Here is a 17850-nt window from a genome sequence, read left to right as displayed (position 1 = left end):
TTTTTTTTAATTAATTTTTTTATTGCCAAGGTACAAAGCAAAAAAGTACAAAAATGTCAGCATTGTACATGTATATAATAAAAATAAATAAATACAAAACAAAACCTTAAACAATATAAATTAAAAAGATGAAACAAATTGATAGTTTTTTGGATGATGAAATAGTTTGGATATTGTTGAACCTCTTTTTTAAATAATAAATAAAGGATTTTGTAGAGTGAATTTGCAGCGGTGAATATGAAATTTTGCAAGTAGTAATAGTAGGTTAATGATAAAATATTCGTTAATTTGATCTTTTTTGATAATGGATGTTGTTAGGCGCGTGCGCAGTGGTTTGTTTTGCCAAATGTTAAAATTAGGGAAGTCCCGATCCGATCACGTATATTGTCACAATGTCTCCTCCGCGAAAACAAGGGCGGGATTGCGGACTCCATTCATGAAAACAGAATCTACTATAGCGCGGAATGCCACGGAATCGTCGATTTTTGGATTAATAAATCAAAAGTTGGTCTGTCACTTAATTCAAATCGCGATATGTCCATAGTGTCTGTGAAAACTGAAATGCAAAAAGACAGTTTCAATCTGAATCCTGCATGCTCCTTTTGCCTCTGTATGTATGAATGGCGGAGACGCGTTTTTTTTCTTTACTTCACGCATAGGCTACTGAAGCACACGTGATGCTCACATGAACAGATAAACTCAATCGCCAAAGCTGCTGTGAGTGTCACTTCTCCATTTCATTTGAGAAAGCAGCATATCATACTGTACACACAGAAACTTTACGGCAACCTGTCAAAATAAAAGTATGGTTTAACCTGAAACAGAACAATATTAGTCTTGTATTACTTTTGTACAGTATAATGTAGGTGTTTAATTAGGCAGTTGAATCTGATCAAATGCACATCAACATTTTTCAGCTTGGGCAAAACACATAATTTTTGCTTGGTTGGAACAGCAGCTACTCTAATTATTTCTCTATTTGTTTCTCTGTTTCTGCCTAGGAATTACACAAGATTCAGTCTGGATTCAGAAGAAGAGATGATGCCAACCCCTCAGAGGACCGCCGATGATACCCGCCTTTAAACAACATACAGCACTACACAATTTTTCTACAAGTTTGATTGCAACACATAATCATTACTATTAGTGTTCATCATCTGTTTTTGATTACACCATTACTGTTTTTAATATTTATACCATATGTACATCGACTTAACATACAGTAGTCACCACTAATAAGCTACTAAATATATTGTAGTAGCCTACATTTTTTTGTACAGCTGCTTTGCAACGATTTGTATTGTGAAAAGTGCTATACAAATAAACTTGAATTGAACTGAAATTGAATAAACGTTTTAAACTGTATATAATTTTTCTTCCATGTATTGATTTTAACAGTAAACCTCTGTTTGCCAAAAATTAAAAGGGTTTATTTTTCATTTGATTAAAAATAAATAAATGTTTATGCTTTCATTTGATTTCATTTTCATATCAGAAAAATTAAAACACACACAAAAAATAAAAAAATAAAAATAAGATGAATTAAAATGAGAATATATTCAAATCGATGTCACTGCGGGGTGCGGTGTTGAACATGAAAAGTTAAGCGGTCTCATCTGTTCTCTTGAACATATTAAAAATTAAAACGTGAACAATAAAATAAATGCAATTAAATCTGTTATAATTAAAATATGAAAATTAAAATGACGGGTGATAAGGAATTATGACGGAATTTTTACGTGTCATTTAAAAAATCATAAAGTCATTTTAATCTTAAAGTTACAATACAATAAGGCAGGGTTCCTCAAATCTTACCCTGGAGGTCCAATGCGCTGCAGAGTTTAGCTCCAACCCTGATCACACTCACCTACCTGTTATTCTCTAATGATCCTGAAGACCTTGATTAGCATGCTCAGGTGTGTTTGATTAGGGTTAGAGCTAAACTCTGCAGGAAAATGGATCTCGTGGGCCAGATTTGATGATCCCTGCAATAAGGTATGTAAAATACTTGAAATACCAGTACACATTCAAGGGAAATGGAAAAATAATAACAGCACCAATAAAAAAAAATAATAATAATCTTGTCAGATGTCAAAAAAAAAAGTGTGCTTAATGATATTTTGACTGGTAAGAGTTCCTTCTTTAATTGCTATACTCATTTTTCTACAGTGATCTGCATTGATCAGCAAATTGAAGTAGAACCCAGTGTCAGCAGGGCATGTACATATATGGGGAAAAAACATTAAACATTAGATTCAATATACAAACTGATCATAGCTGTCAGATCAAGCTGTTTTCACTCCTGTGACAGTTTATATTGAAATATCAGCCAAACAAACCACCGCGCATTACAACGTCCAGTACGTATTGGACCTGATCCAGCTACGCCATCGCGCTACAGGCTGCAGCGAGGACTGTCTCAGCAGAAGGGCCGTTTTTAAACACATTAATTATATTCTGAAGCACAGTATAAAAAACCTAAATGAGATGTTTGAAAATGAACTGATCAAAATTATAACACACTTACAGATACCTTTCAAGTTCTTGGTGTCAGTATGAAGCCTGGTGCTAATTTCCTCAATTATAAGACAACTTAACTACTTAACTGGCAGCATTCCTCCAATTTTCACAGAGATTGCAAGATCTAAGGCAAATGAAACCCTGCAACAGGAGGTTGTCCAGACGAAGGCCAAAAAGATGACCCTTTCAGCTATTGCAAGAGAAGTTATTGCTAATTTTTTGAGATAGGAATTTTGGGTTTTCATGAGCTGTATGCCAAAATCATCAATATTAAAACAATAAAAGGCTTAAACTACTTCAGTTGTGTGTAATGAATCTAAAATATATGAAAGTCTAATGTTTATCAGTACATTACAGAAAATAATGAACTTTATCACAATATGCTAATTTTTTGAAAAGGACCTGTATTTGGCTGATACACAGCTATTTGAAAATCTGGAATCTGAGGGTGCAAAAAAACCTAAATACTGATAAAATCACCTTTAAAGTTGTCCAAATGAAGTTCTTAGCAATGCATATTACATACAAAAATTTACTTTCGATATATTTACGGTTGGAAATTTACAAAACATCTCATGGAACATGATCTTTAGTTAATATCCTAAAGATTTTTGGCATAAAAGAAAAATCTATAATTTTGACTCATACAATGGCTATTGCTTCAAATATACCCGTGCTACTTAAGACTGGTTTTGTGGTCCAGGATCACAAATATGTATAGTATCCCTGGTTTAAGTATGCGTTGTAAAAGTTAAAAACAGTTTTTTGTCTGCCTATTATCAATTGTTTTCAAATGTTCATGATGAGATCTTTTTTAGAAATAAAATTGGACTTTGACAGCTACGCATAATTAATCGACAATTCATTTTCAAATTTAGACCAGATTCAGTTGACCCATTTTTATTCTATATCTGCAAATAATGCATACAACTTCATATTTAAATCACATACTGTAAAGAATATCACACAGATATTAACTTGACGACAAAAAGCAGAGTCTTTCCACAGAGGATTATCCTTTTGGCTTTGGTCACATGTCCAAAGATATCTCTTTTTTTCCCTGCAGTCATTAGCCACATGATCGCAAGACACAGCTGAAAACATAAGGCTATATTTTGTTTTACCAAAACATAGCATTAAAACACAAACTAGTCTTTAACCAGAAATCAGTGTCTATACAATTAGGAACAAAAGAAGCAGTTCCCATTAAGACCACTGCAACTCAGCTTTCCTCACCATGACCCTAACCCCTCTGAGGTGGACCTTAGCATCAGACAGGTGTACCCTCCTTTTGCTTCTTCTCATCCTGACTTTTGAAGTACTCAGAGTTGAGCAGGACATCCCGTTTCAATGGAAGAGTGGGTTCTGGGATAGTGCTGACATCCAAACCCAGCTGCTTGGCTTGCTGGGCCAGGATCATTGCACGCAGGAGAGGCGGGTATCTCACATAACGCACAGGAGGCTCAGGGACGGGTTCACGGCGTTTGAAGTCCTCTTCTTCATGTTTGGGCACCAGTCTCCAGTCGTGGTACATCACCTTATCCACCTCGCGTTCTTTGGGCTCCTCTTTACCTGAAACACACATTCAAACAATGTGTCACAGTGATATTTTATACGCTGAATTTTCAGCATCATTACTTTAGTCTTTAGTATCAGATGACCCTTTAAAATTCATTCTTAAAGGTCCCATATTGTACACGTTTCTGGAGGTTTATTTTAGTTGTCGATGTCCTTAAGAATATATATTTGCGGTATAAGTGCCAAAATCCATCTCAATATATTTTTACAGCTCCTTTTTTAGGAGCTCTGTCAAAAACAGGCCGATTTTGGCCCATCTAATTAATATTCATGAGCCTCTCTTCTGATTGGCCTGTTGTTTTCTGAGTGACGCACATCCAGGCCAATCACAGGTAACTATGGTCATGTATGCTGTAAGCGAGCTCAGAGGCATAGAGAGAGCCTAGCCTGCTGATACTCAACAGGATATTTCAGAATGATCATTAATGTTCTTTCTTTTTCAAACACCGAATGCAGTAAACTACATAACTGTTGCTTTAGTAAAGCCCCTTTCACAATGCACGCTGATTCTGGAAAATTACGGGAACGAGCGCTGTGTGAACAAAAGCCAGAACCATAAAGGCAGTGTTGTAGTGATGCACGTTATCATGCGACTCTTCACGACGAAAAAATACGTGCAAAGTGGAATGAAGCAGCGATCGGGCAGAGCCAGCTCCTCACTATCAGCGCTGAACCACAGTTTGTTCAGGTTAGTTTCAGTTTAGTTAAAACGTACGTGTCGCATTACATCTCACATCCAAACGTCACATGTCTTTATGGGTTGTGTGTAAAGCACGCACAGATTCCGGAAAACAACTGTGAATGAACCAAATTAAACAACTCCGTAACAAATCATGGGAAACATTATCCGTGTATTTACCGGAATCGCTGAGTGAAAGAGGCTGAAGTTGACGTGCCGCTGGTCTCTTATATTCACGTTGTTCTGAAGCCTGTGCAATGAGGTAGTTTCGACATCTATCGACTGAACAGGGTTTTCTAGATTAGTTTCCGTGTTGTTGTTGCTTAGCAATGTTATAGACGCGTTGTTGTCTGGGTTTGACAAAAGGAGGGTGGGACATGATTGGTGCTCGGGGTGGTGACTGAAGGCGGTGACTGAGCAGATCGGACGTCACATCTTTACGGAAGTCACAGTGGCTCGTGAAAATGAACAGCTACTTTAAGCAGGCTGTGTGCAGTTTACTGTGGATTGACTGTTTTGAAACTCATATGGTAGTTACATAGCCCCTAGACCTCAGTTATCATGAAAAAAGCCAGGAAATTTCGATTTTGACAATATGGGACCTTTAATATGCTGATTTGGTGCTCATTTCATACTATTATTACTATTATATATTATTATTGCTAAACTGCTGAGCTGCTTAATATTTTTGTAGAATCAGTGATAAAAAATTCAGGATTCTTTGAATAAAAAGGATAAAATAATAGCACTCTTTTGTAACAATATAAATGTCTTGTCACTTTTATATCAATTTAACGCATTCTCACTTAAGTTTCCTTCGAAAAAAAATTGTATTGACCCCAAACTTTTGAACAGTAAGATTTTTTATGTTTTTAAAGAAGTCTCTTATGCTCATCAAAGATCCATTTATTTGATCAAAAATATAGAAGTAATGTTATAAAATATTATTTCAATTTAAAATAACAGTTTTATATTTGAATATACCATAAAATATTATTTATTTCTGTGATGCAAAGCTGAATTTTTTGCATCATTACTCCAGTCTTCAGTGTCACATGATCCTTCAGAAATCATTCTAATATACAGTTGTGCTGTTTAATATTTTTTAGACCCTGTGATATTTTTTTTCAGGATTCTCTGATGAATAAAAAGTTAAAAAGATATTGTTACAAAAGATTTCTATTTTAAATAACGTTTTATTCATCAAAGAATCCTGAAAAGTATCAGAGGTAAAAAAAAATATAATAATACTACTAATAATAATAATAAACAGCACAATTGTTTCCAACATTGACTATAAATCTGCACATTAGAATGATTTCTTAAGGACACTGGAGTAATGATGCTGAAAATTCAGCTTTGATCACAGGAATGAATTAAATTTAAGTATATTAATAGAAAACCGCTATTTTAAATTGCAATAACATGTCACAATATTATTGTTTTTCTGTATTTTTAATCAAATAAACACAGTCTTAATGAGCATAAAAGATTTTTAAAAAACATTACTGACCCAAACTTGTGAATGGCAGTGTAAATTTCCCATATATAAAATGTTGAAAACAGCACTGTCACAAATACACAGCATAAAAAAAAAAGTCACAGCAAAAGCGTCAGAACAAAAGAATAAAGAGATTTTTTTTAAGGAACTACCTTTTATTAAAAAAAAAGTGCTATTATTTATGGTTGTGGATTAGTTAGGTGTTCATAGAAAAGGTCTTTTCATACCTTTAAATGTTAGAATGCCCCATGCTTTCCCATGATCCATGTTCTGAAGAAGAAAACATCAGTGTTTGAATTCACACACACACACACACAATCATATTTATTTACACAATTATTTATTGCACAATTATTTATTTTGTTGCACGGATTCAAATAATCACAGCTAGACTGACAATGCAGAAGGACATACCTCTGCTGTGTAATCCACCTTGACTTTTGTTATTTTCCAGTAGCATGGCTCTGTATGCTCGTCCAGCCATGACTTGCGTGTAAAGAGACGACCCACACCAAACATGCGCATGCCAGCCAGTAACGTAAAGAGGCGTGTTTCTCTCCGTACATCCTTCCAAGCCAACACCGGCAGCTTTTTGCCAGTGAAGGGTCGTGTCATGGTGTCGTAGTCTAGCGCGTAGCGCTGAGAGTCCTGGGGTTGATTCTTCAGCTCCCGGTAGGCCCGGATCTTCCGTGCCATCTCGGCTATAAGCCTCAGACGCTTTTTCTTCACCATGCTGCCTGGATGACCGATAAAGAAATTACAAAAAGATTAAGCATCTAAATATGGACATAATTAATTATAACAAAAAAATCAAGTTTCACACAAACTTCAGCGCTGCTGTCATTTCTGTCATTATACACTCTCTGTCAATCCAAACCCTGTAAACAGTTAATGGTAGCCATAAAGTTAATTTTTTACATACTATAGAAGTCAATAGCTAGCGCCAACAGTTTGGTTACCAACATTCTTCAAAATATCTTCTTCTGTGTTCAACATAAGAAAGAAACTCATACAGGTTTGGAACAGCTTGAGGGGGAGTAAACAATGACAATTTTCATTTTTGGGTGAATTGTCGTTTTGAAATGAAATATGTGCAAAAAATAAATTAATTAAATTGTTATGCTGATAATACACTTTGAAATGAGAGAAAAATTGTTTTTTACTAGTATTATCACTAGTAATCTAAATTTATGGATCCCACTGTTTATGGGCCATTCTACAGATTTGGAGTCAATCTCCAAAGTCAAAGAAAAAAAGGTGTCTTTTTCCACAAATTCTGTATGTATGTAAACAGTATAATATCCAAGATACACATTCGTAGTAATTGTACTGTTAATTAATTGTATTTTCAGAAGGTTTTGGAATATTTGTCCTCTCACTATTTGTCACTACCGAAAGACAAATATAATAAAATATAATTTAGTAAGAAGGGTTGTATTGACCTAAGATTACAATTTTGCTTACAACCAAATTTTATGGATTAATAATTTTAGATACTTTAAAACCTAGCTCAAAGATGCTAATCAACACATGGTGCACTAGCGCCGTTCTGAACAGCTGTACACACATAAAAACTAAATGTTATGGAAAAACGACAAAAAAAAGTGTTTAATTGCAGGAAAAAAGGTGTTTGGTACTGACATTCCTTAAAGTTAGACACAGATTTTCAGACTTTTGAACACATTTACCTCAAAATGATGGGACCTATCTACTTACCATATAGCTGAGAGTGAGCAACACATAAATATTTTATTTCATCATAAATTTAGGGGTGTAGTTAAAATCAGTCTCAGCCAATGGACTAAAACATACACTTCTCGGTAGTGACATGAAAATGCGGGACACTTTTTCATAATTTACAAAAAAAAAAAAAAATACAATATATATATATATATATATATATATATATAATTTTTTTTTTTTTTTTTTTTTTTAACTTCACTTTTTTACTAAAACAATTTTTTAAATATTGCAATAAAATGCAAAAAATCCTAACTGAAAGTACCAAATAAATGATGATTTTATAGATATCAAGCTTACTAATATTTTAAATATTATTGTGGGTTTCAATAGATAATAGAAGGGTCTTAGTAAACACTGGTGTTTTTTGGTTGTGGGACAGCAGTTTGCACCAATTCTGTATAATGACCCCTATAAAAACCTGGGAACTCACACAGAATTAAAAATAAACTAAAAAAAAAGTCTCATTAAGTCTAGTATTATGTACAAATATAATACTAAATTAAGTGTTATATTAAAAATATATTATTAAGAGCATGATAGACTATTATATGGACATGTATTTATTTATTTTGAACAAAAACACTTACAGTCCTTAAACCTCACCTGAACTTGACTTTCAAATGATATATTTATATATTTAAAAGGAGACTCAACTATATAATGAGATGTGATTTACAGTTGTAACTGACTACATTGATCTATCTATTGATGAAAATGCGTATGACACAGGCAGCGTGCTAATTTTCCCAATATTTTGGACCTGTAGTAATGTGAACGTAAATATATCGAATAGAAACATCTGAACAGTGACTACTTTAAATGAAGCAGATAAACATTATCGGCTGCACAGTCTTGCGCACACATGCTTCACGTGTTACAGTCCGTTGAATCATAAGACATTAAATATTATACAGGTGAACACAAACCACAACAACTAAAGCCGACAGAAAAATAGCTAATGAAATATATAAAAACAGGCGAGTATCTCAACCCATTTTTCTGTGAACGACAGTTATCTTACCTGTCTGTTTGACTTGACCTCCACAATTACGTCACGCCTTCTGCCGTTCGTCAGGGAAATCGGTCCGTGCGAATCGCGCCTGCGTGTTCCGGTTCCGTTTACGGCGAGGATTCAACCTCACAAGTGCGACGATCTGGTGCGGTACAGTTGAGGTCAAAAGTTTACATGCACCATGCAGAATCTGCAAAATGTTAACTTTTTAAATAAAAAATAAGAGGGATCGTACAAAACGCATGTTATTTTTTTTTATTCAGTACTGACCTGAATAACATTTCACATAAAAGACATTTACATAGTCCACAAGAGAAAATAATAGTTGAATTTATAAAAATTACCCCATTCAAAAGTTTACATACACTTGATTCTTAATACTGTGTTACCTGAATGATCCACAGCTGTTTTTTTTTAGTGATAGTTGTTCATGAGTCCCTTGTTTTTCCTGAACAGTTAAACTGACAGCTATTCTTCAGAAAAGTCTTTCAGATTGCACAAATTCTTTAGTTTTTCAGCATTTTTGTGTATTTGAACACTTTCCAACAATGACTGAATGATTTTGAGATCCATCTTTTCACACTGAGGACAACTGAGGGGCTCATATGCAACTATTACAGAAGGTTCAAATGCTCATTGATGCTCCAGAAGAGGGGTAAAAACTTTTTGAATTTGAAGATCAGGGTAAATTGTCCTATGTAGTAGTACAAAATGAAAAACAATATTATAGTGAGGCAAAATAAGAAAAATGTAGGCTACACATCCTCATTCTGTTCAAAAGTTTTCACCCCTGGCTCTTAATGCATAGTTTTTCATTCTGAAGCATCAGTGAGTGTTTGAACCTTCTGTAATAGTTGCATATGAGTCCCTCAGTTGTCCTCAGTGTGAAAAGATGCATCTTAAAATCATAGTCATTTTTGGAAACGGTTCAAAATACACAAAAATGCTGAAAAACCAAAGAATTTGTGGGACCTGAAGGATTTTTCTGAAGAACAGCAGACAGTTGAACTGTTCAGGACAAACAAGGGACTCATGAACAACTATCACTAAAACAAACAAACAAAAAAAAACTTCTGTGGATCATTCAGGTAACAACACAACATTAACTTTTGAGCAGGGTCATATTTATAAATTCAACTATTATTTTCTCTTGTAGACTATATGTAAACATCTTTAATGTGAAATATCTTAATTAGGTCTAAAGTACTAGACTAGAAAAAAAATAACATGCATTTTGAATGATCCCTCTTATGTTGGTAAAATAATCTTAATTTTGCAGATTTTGCAAGGTTTATGTACTCTTTCGACCTGAACTGTATATGTGTAAATATTACATATCAATACTAACATCGTTTTGAAAGAATATATGTCTACCACTTGATCATAAAACTTTCTTGATTTGTTAGTCAGGCCTACGTAAGTAATCTTTACCGATAATTACACAATATTTTGTCAGAATTATTCTGTACAAAATGAATTTGAAATTCGTAATTAAAAAGAAATGTGATGGAAAGTGTAGTTTCAATTTTGATTAATAAGACCAACTTTATGATTGATTTTTGGAAACCTTTATTAAGATCTCAAAAAGAACAAACAAAACATATTCAGCCCCTTTTTTAATGCATATATAATTTTCCTTATTTTTTCTTGACTCATATAAAAGGCCATGCTTAATGTGTGGCGTAGAAGCGAGAGAAGGAAGAGAGAAGACAGACAGTGAAAGAGAGATAGAAAGAGCGCTTTTGACATACAATACGCATAGAACACAGCTTAGGGACCTGTATATATTCCTACATACAATAAGCGCAAAAAGTGCTTTATGCATAACAAAAACATGATTTGCTTGTTTTTTTAAACAATGAATTACAAAATCTGCAATATAAACCCCATATGAATTCAATATGAACCTCATGTAGAGATGTTGCACAGATTGAAAACTGAATCAACCTCCACTTCAGTTAGCATCAGTCAGTTTGACAGCTGCATCAAAGGTATTTCCAAGGAAATAACATTTCTGTGGAAATACTGTTCAGATACACATAAACAAACTTTGAGTAATCACTAGGGTCCAAAGAAATTCCTGGAGACAAAAACTGTCAAGATACACAGGCATTTTCCTCACCATTTTAACATAATGATATTTAAAACACATTTATGCAGACAATATTCATCATGACGACACTGTTGTTTCTTACTGTCTGTTTGATAAAATAAGAATAGAGTAAAAACGCACAACGATTGTTCAAACATAAACGGAGAACAGACCAAGACACTTTGAAGTGCTGAGATGTTAGACTGGCCTGTAATGGAGAAAGACATGAATATGCATTACTTCAGAGGAGATCAGGTAACTTTTTCTGCCCCCAGCTGACGGCAGTAATGGAGACATTTACAGTTCACTAAAGGTGTCATATATCGTTTGTGTTTTGTGTGTGTGAATGCAAACAGTATGGGTGTTTGCCCGTGTTTCACATGTTATTGTTCCCCACATCAGAACAGGTTCATGAGGTTCATATCTTGCTTTAGTCTGAAGAGCTGATGGTCTTCATTCCACTGGAAGTTCACATCATAAAACTGAAGCCTATGAATACTGTAATATATATCCGAATGTCACCTGATGGAGCAAACTACCTTTAGAGCCTTGAAAGATGAATATTTACCAGCGATGCAACTAGTAAAACAGGCTTGACTGACCTTACGGCAAGCCCTGTTATCCGCCGTTGTGATTGACAGCACACGTCCAGTGTTTATGTTTTTTTTTTTTTTAATTTGTGGAGACATTTTCTGATGTGTGCATAATGATGCATAATGGATGCCTCAGGTCCAGCGGCAACGTTTCCGCTGGCAGGCCTCCGGGTCGGATGAGCAGCCCTCAGAGTCACTGCCCGAGGAAGGTCCAGGCGGGGTGTGTGTGTTCGAGTGCGTGTGCATGTGATCCAGGCTTAGCACCCATCCCAGTTTGGAGTGAAGAAGGTGTCTGAGGCCGGGCGGCAGCGGCAGGACTCGCAGGGCATCGACTCCAGACGGGAGTAGCTTGCGGAGCCGTGAGCAACAAAGGTACTGTAGAGAGGTGGGAGCGGAGACTGAGCGAATCACCTTCATGCTGCTTTTGGCCGCGGTGGAGCATGCCATAGGAAAAACACGCTTATTTTTCATCTCTGTAGCTGCTACACCTGCCAAACACACAATATGCAGGTTAAATGTTATGAAATAAGTGTGATAAACCTGCTCTTCTGCTGTATTATTGTTCTTTAGGGATAGAAAAGTACATGATCATTCATAGTTCTTACAAAAAATGTAATGTAACCTTCCTTTATACCATTATAAAGTGATTAAAATCACAAAAATTTCCTAAAGAAACATTGTCCCCTAAAGCGTGCCGTGAGTTTGTTGATTGATTGAGAATGAATGGGGTTAAGTCACGTGAGAGGAGGCACTGCCTCCATCACAATATGATTGGATATGACTGGTTATGTTCAGCTGTGTTCATTGTTTCATGCGATAAATCTTGTGTTCATTCACTGTTTGTGAATCAGTCTGAATTAACTGATTATATTGGTGTTATGGGGAAAACTAATAACTAAACAAGTTACTAATAACTTAAGTAAACAACTCGCACATATTTTATGGATATCACCATTTTATTAGATAAAAATAAGACTTAAAATGGCATGCTTTGTGGGCGTTTTTGGTGAGTAATCAGCTTGGTGAAATTTAAAATAAATCTCCATGTCCATTATTTACCGAGCTTTGATGACTGATGAGGCAAAAAATGTAAAAATAGTTGATTAACTATTAATCGGAACAGCTGAGCATAAGTTCACAAATAAAATATATTGTTTAAATTGTTACGGCCTTGAGTTATTATTTTGAGATTCATTTTTGGCTTTAATAAATAAAATATTAATGGCATTGTTTATGTAAAATTATAAAATAGTTTTTTTTCTTTTTCTGATTTAGGTCATATTTATTTAACCAAGAAAATGTGAAAATGTGAAAATTAGGACATCGTCTCCTCATTTCAGAACACTGCACACCACTGATACAATAACATACAATAATAATCGATTAAAATATAGCTGCAAGCAGCGATTACTGGGGTTCAAGTGCTTTAGGGCGCTTTAATAAAGACATTATTCAACAAGCTTGTAACCATTTAAAACAATGACTTAAAAAGTATTTTTGGCAAATCCAGATAATTTACCATAGAAATAGTGTTTTTAACGTTTATGACTATAATAGCACCAACTGTGGTCTGATCTCCTTGAAACTTTGAATGCTTGTTTAGAATCACCTGTCGCATGTGCTCAGCAGGTTTTGAGATGTTTTAAGCTTTTCTTTAGGCTTTATAGGATTTTGGGTACATTTGGAGCCTCGTTTTCCGTTATAACTTCTCAAAGGGTAAATTTCAAATTTTTTTTAATAATAATTGACCTAGAGAGTCCAGAGAATTGTACTGCAGTGTTTCCCCCCAGATTAAGGAAAAAAACCTAGGACTAGTTTACAAAAGTATCTTCTTTTTTACATTTTCTCAATCATTCAAAATTATTTGATTGACAGCAGCGGTTCTAGAGGCAAAGTTGTCCAGAATGAGGAGTTACATCATATGATATGAATATCGCGTGTACGTGCGCAAAGACGGCAAAATGTACAATCGTTTACGCCCTTGAAAAATGCGATGTTGGCCCCCCAGTGTCCGATTTCTTTAAAATTTCTTACAGACCTTTGGGGCTGTTAGTCAAACACCTTCTCTTGTCCGTTAAAGTTGTCTCTTAGCTGCTCAAAACACTTGTGGCACTTTGTACCGTGGCTGTGCTCAGCGATTTTCATGTTAATAGGACAAATGGTTGCGTAGGTATAGCCATTTTTATGTTTTTTCCCTCTTATAGCCACCAAATGGCCAAGCTCTGCTTTTTGTCCTGTGACCTCAAATTGAGCATTCTGAGTTTGGTAAAGAAATCTCATTCTGTTTGGGAGTTGTAGACATTTTACTAAAAGTGGCCCCGCCTCTTTCAAACATTTTGGCGTCCCTTTGCCATGGTGAGTGGAAAGTTAAACTTTTTTTAAATAATTATTGATATCCACTCTTCACAGAATCTTTCTGCACTGGTTTGGTTCCGATCGGGAGAAAAACCAAGGACTAGTACGCAAAAGTATGTTTTTTAAAAAACCCAAAAATGTTCAACATGTGTTTTGTCCAACATGAACCAAGAATTCCAACGACATAAGACACTTGAACCTGCAACTGATGGTTTAGAACTTATGAGTGATTTCGTTCTTTTGAGCGCTGTAGCTCCCCATCAGGCCGTTTGGGGCAAGCCTTGGGGACGTTGAAGGCGGTGTGAGTACTGCCATTCCTCCAAGCTTCAAGTCTCTATGACTTATGGTTTGGTCCGCCCGATCAGTTTTATGTGAGATTGCTGATCCTTGGCCATTTTAACAATTACAATAGGTTTTCAACGCTACTCGCTTGAACCCCTAAAAACACAATACTCTTTCTTACTGTCAATAAATTGTAATGTGTCAAAAACATGTTTGCCTGGTTACTAAAAACAGCTTTGACTTTTTTTTTTTGCTGACAGAAGACTTAAAATCATTCCTTTTGCAAGAACATAACTGTTCATATGTTACGTTCCTAGAGAGAAACTGACACTTAAAAATGTGTATATTTCAAAAACATGACAGATAAGATCGCAGCTGCATCTTACCGATGCACTTGCGGTTTTTGTAGAAGGTGAGGGTGCCGTGCCAAGTGTCCAAGTGAACACCAATAATTGAACCCTGTCCGAAACGTGACGAAAAGCTCACTTTATCACCGTTATGATGTAATAGACCTGAGAAAATCACAAACATACATTACATTACAAAAAAATCCTTACACACCACGCTTCCATGTAAAGTATGGGTGTTTGTGAACATAAGTATGCGTTTACGAACCAAACCCATTTTACCTGTATATGACAGACCCCAACTGTCTTCATCTTTACCCAGCAGGCTGCAGAATGTATGTCTATATTTGTCCAGATTCACATCTGATGTGCCAATACCAACCATCTAAAAAAAAAAAAAGAATTCAACCATTGAGTTTAAACAAGCCCACAGTCTTCAATGTCACATGATCCTTCAGAAATCATTCTAATATGCTGATTTGGTGTTCAAGAAAGTGCCGCTTTTGAACTGCTGTGTACATTTTGAAGAAGTATGCAAAACTACCCATTGCAATGTGGCTCACATCTTGGAAAACTCAACTGACTCAGCAAGTATCATCCTTAAAAGCTGTATGCTGACAGTTGTGCTTCAGTCTGCTGAATCTGCTATGCTGCAAATTTTAGTTTCTATCTGTAAAGTTTAATATCAGCCATTTTCAGAAAAAATGCCTAAAATAAACAGATATCCCCCATATACAAAAAACCCCATACTGAATACATGGTTTCTCACCATGTCTGTGCCGTAGACAGGGGAAGTCATTTTAATCTCCCAGAAGTGTTGTCCCTCTGAGAGCTCTCTGGAGCCGCGAATGGCTGCCGTTCCACAGCTATACTCCGAGTGGAAGCTCACTTTCCTGTTCTCACAGCTCAGCAGTGTTGCAGACGACCGGCTGCCGTCATCCCACACCCAGTCGAAATCTGACAAACAAGTAAACAACAGCCAATAAGAGAACACATTTAGCATGATCAAGGTAAAACTAATGTATTAATGTTGTATGTGTCACCACCTTGGTCATCTTCTCCACAGTGGCAGTCTCGCAAGTGTGTGTAACCCCGGAGCCGTGGGTTACAGCTGAGCTCCATCTGTGAATCACAGCTGCAGTATGACTCTCCCGTCACAGGCACTGCACTCGGAACTGCTGGAACAATGGCTGGATACTCGGCTTCAGAATCAGAGTCACTGTACTGCAAGACACATAAATGCAAATTCAGATACGGCATAGTTTCAGTCCTTTTTGTCTGTCTTGTATGCATCGGATACTCATTTTCAACAAGTTGGTATGATTTATTAGGGTCTTCGTGAAAAGGCCTGTAAAATACTTTGGTTAAAATTCCTGAACGGTGTTTTTAGCTTGTCAAAAACAGCTCTGTTCACAGTGACCCGTTTCGGTGCATGAATCTTCAAATGATAATGAGGTCTGCTCACCCCACCCCCTCTTTTGTTTTGTTTTTTGTGTATTTGGTAGCGTGTTATCATCAAAAACAATACTAATCTACTGCATCCTTGATGGCTCTGATGTCAGGAGAAAATGAAGACTCTTATGTTCATTTTACATCCAAATACAAAACACCTGCAATGCTTACGAGACATTGTTGTCACTACAGTTGCTCGAGCACAGAGAAAAATGGTGGACAGCGTACAACTGTCTAAGGTATGCTGAAATGCTGAGACACATTTATACACAAGCACCATGTAAAAGTAAATTTTGCATCTGATGTCCCCTTTAAGATTTAAGACAAAAGGCCTTCTCACACTAAAAATGAAAAAAAAGTTCACTTAAAAATGAGGTTTTGCAAAGAACTGACTCATCCTCAGGCCATTCAGTATGTAGATGGATTTGTTTCTTCAGAACAGAGATGGAGAAATCTTGCATTACATTACTTGATCACTATTGAATCCTCTGCAGTGAATGGGTGCCATAATGATAAAACAACTGATAAAAACATTGCAATAATCCACAAGTAATCCAGTCTATCAATTAATGTCTTTTGAAGTAACAAGCTGTGTGTTTGTAAGAAACCAATTCATCATTAAGACGTTTTTAACTTTAAACTGTTGCTTCCGGCTAAATATGAGAACGCTATTCATAATATTGCTTTCTCCAGTGAAAAAGGAATCTTATCTTCATGGTTCCCACACCTTGTTCAACTTCAAATTCAAAGACTTGAAATCCAATACCCTCAAATTCAAGGACTTAATGTGGGGACACATTTCAAGTGAGAGCAAGGTTACATCGTGTTACCTTGTAAGATACATTGTCACAGTTTTCATGTCAAAACACAATTACACAAAAAAGCATGTTATACAACATTCTGTAAAACGTTAAGGTAGCATCGTAGTAGTTTTGTGTGCGTGAATGTCATAGCAACGTACAACACAAAGTACCTCACGCGGAAAACACTTAAATGCGCATAACTAATGTAAATCAAGCAAGCTAGTATGCATAGGCCACAGAGTGTTGGCGAAATAACACATTAGCGGACCGAAGGGAATAATATAGAATTTTTTCCAAAAAACTACTTGCACAAAATTATTTCAAGCACTTTCAAGGACCTGTATCTATGTATGTTTTTTTTTTTTTCTCAAAAACTTTCCAGGGCCTTGACATTTTTTTTTTCAGATTCACAAACTTTTAAGGCTTTTAAGAACATGTGGGAACCCCTGCATCTGAACCATAAGAGAAATATAAACAGATCAAGCACCATTTACAAAAGAAAACCGTTTAAAACAGTTCTAAACAAATATGTCATTGAGAGGGGATGGGTATTTTCACTGGAGGAAGCATTATTACGGATTATAGAAGAGATGGTTTCAAGTTAAAACTGCTTAATAATGGATTTGTTTCTTATAAACACTAAGCTTTTCCCTTCACAAGACATTAATTGCTGCACTGGAGTCATGTGGATTCTTTGTGGATTATTGTGATGTTTTTATCAGCTGTTTGGACTCATGATGGCACCCATTCACTGCAGAGGATCCATTAGTGAGCAAGTGCTGTAATGCAAAGTTTCTCCAAAACTGTAATGATGAAGAAACAAACTCATCTACATCTTGGACGGCCAGGGTGAGTAAACTGTCAGCAAATTTTCATATTTGGGTGAATCATTC

At 35.8% G+C, this 17850-nt stretch overlaps 2 protein-coding genes across 2 annotated transcripts in view; both read right to left on the bottom strand.

Annotated features, from left to right (window-relative positions):
* Positions 1 to 3404: 3404 nt before the first annotated feature.
* mrps34 (mitochondrial ribosomal protein S34) lies at positions 3405 to 9106 on the bottom strand. Its single transcript, XM_073833325.1, has 4 exons — positions 9043 to 9106; positions 6693 to 7015; positions 6506 to 6548; positions 3405 to 4092 (listed from the first exon to the last, which is right to left on the bottom strand). Exons 2-4 carry the CDS (start codon positions 7008 to 7010, stop codon positions 3791 to 3793), a joined length of 663 nt encoding a protein of 220 aa, XP_073689426.1. The 5' UTR covers positions 7011 to 7015; positions 9043 to 9106; the 3' UTR covers positions 3405 to 3790.
* Positions 9107 to 10596: 1490 nt separating this feature from the next.
* spsb3a (splA/ryanodine receptor domain and SOCS box containing 3a) overlaps positions 10597 to 17850 on the bottom strand; it is an 8431-nt gene continuing 1177 nt past the window's right edge. The window contains exons 3-7 of the mRNA XM_073833324.1: positions 15749 to 15926; positions 15472 to 15659; positions 14985 to 15087; positions 14742 to 14867; positions 10597 to 12206 (exon numbers count right to left, since the gene is read on the bottom strand). Of these exons, the coding sequence (XP_073689425.1) occupies positions 11851 to 12206; positions 14742 to 14867; positions 14985 to 15087; positions 15472 to 15659; positions 15749 to 15926 (951 nt within the window). The 3' untranslated portion in view covers positions 10597 to 11850. The remainder of the gene's footprint in view (positions 12207 to 14741; positions 14868 to 14984; positions 15088 to 15471; positions 15660 to 15748; positions 15927 to 17850) is intronic.

This window comes from Garra rufa, chromosome 1 (assembly GCF_049309525.1).
Source record: "Garra rufa chromosome 1, GarRuf1.0, whole genome shotgun sequence".
Lineage (NCBI taxonomy): Eukaryota > Metazoa > Chordata > Actinopteri > Cypriniformes > Cyprinidae > Garra > Garra rufa.
This window is presented reverse-complemented; position numbering and strand designations above follow the sequence as displayed.

Excerpts from the sequence above, each read along its gene's own strand:
- mrps34 (XM_073833325.1), bottom strand. The coding sequence starts at position 7,010 with ATGGTGAAGAAAAAGCGTCTGAGGCTTATAGCCGAGATGGCACGGAAG. Across the intron at positions 6,549-6,692 it reads AGGTGGATTACACAGCAGAG|AACATGGATCATGGGAAAGC; the intron begins GTATGTCCTTCT and ends TTTCTTCTTCAG. Across the intron at positions 4,093-6,505 it reads GGGCATTCTAACATTTAAAG|GTAAAGAGGAGCCCAAAGAA; the intron begins GTATGAAAAGAC and ends TGTGTGTTTCAG.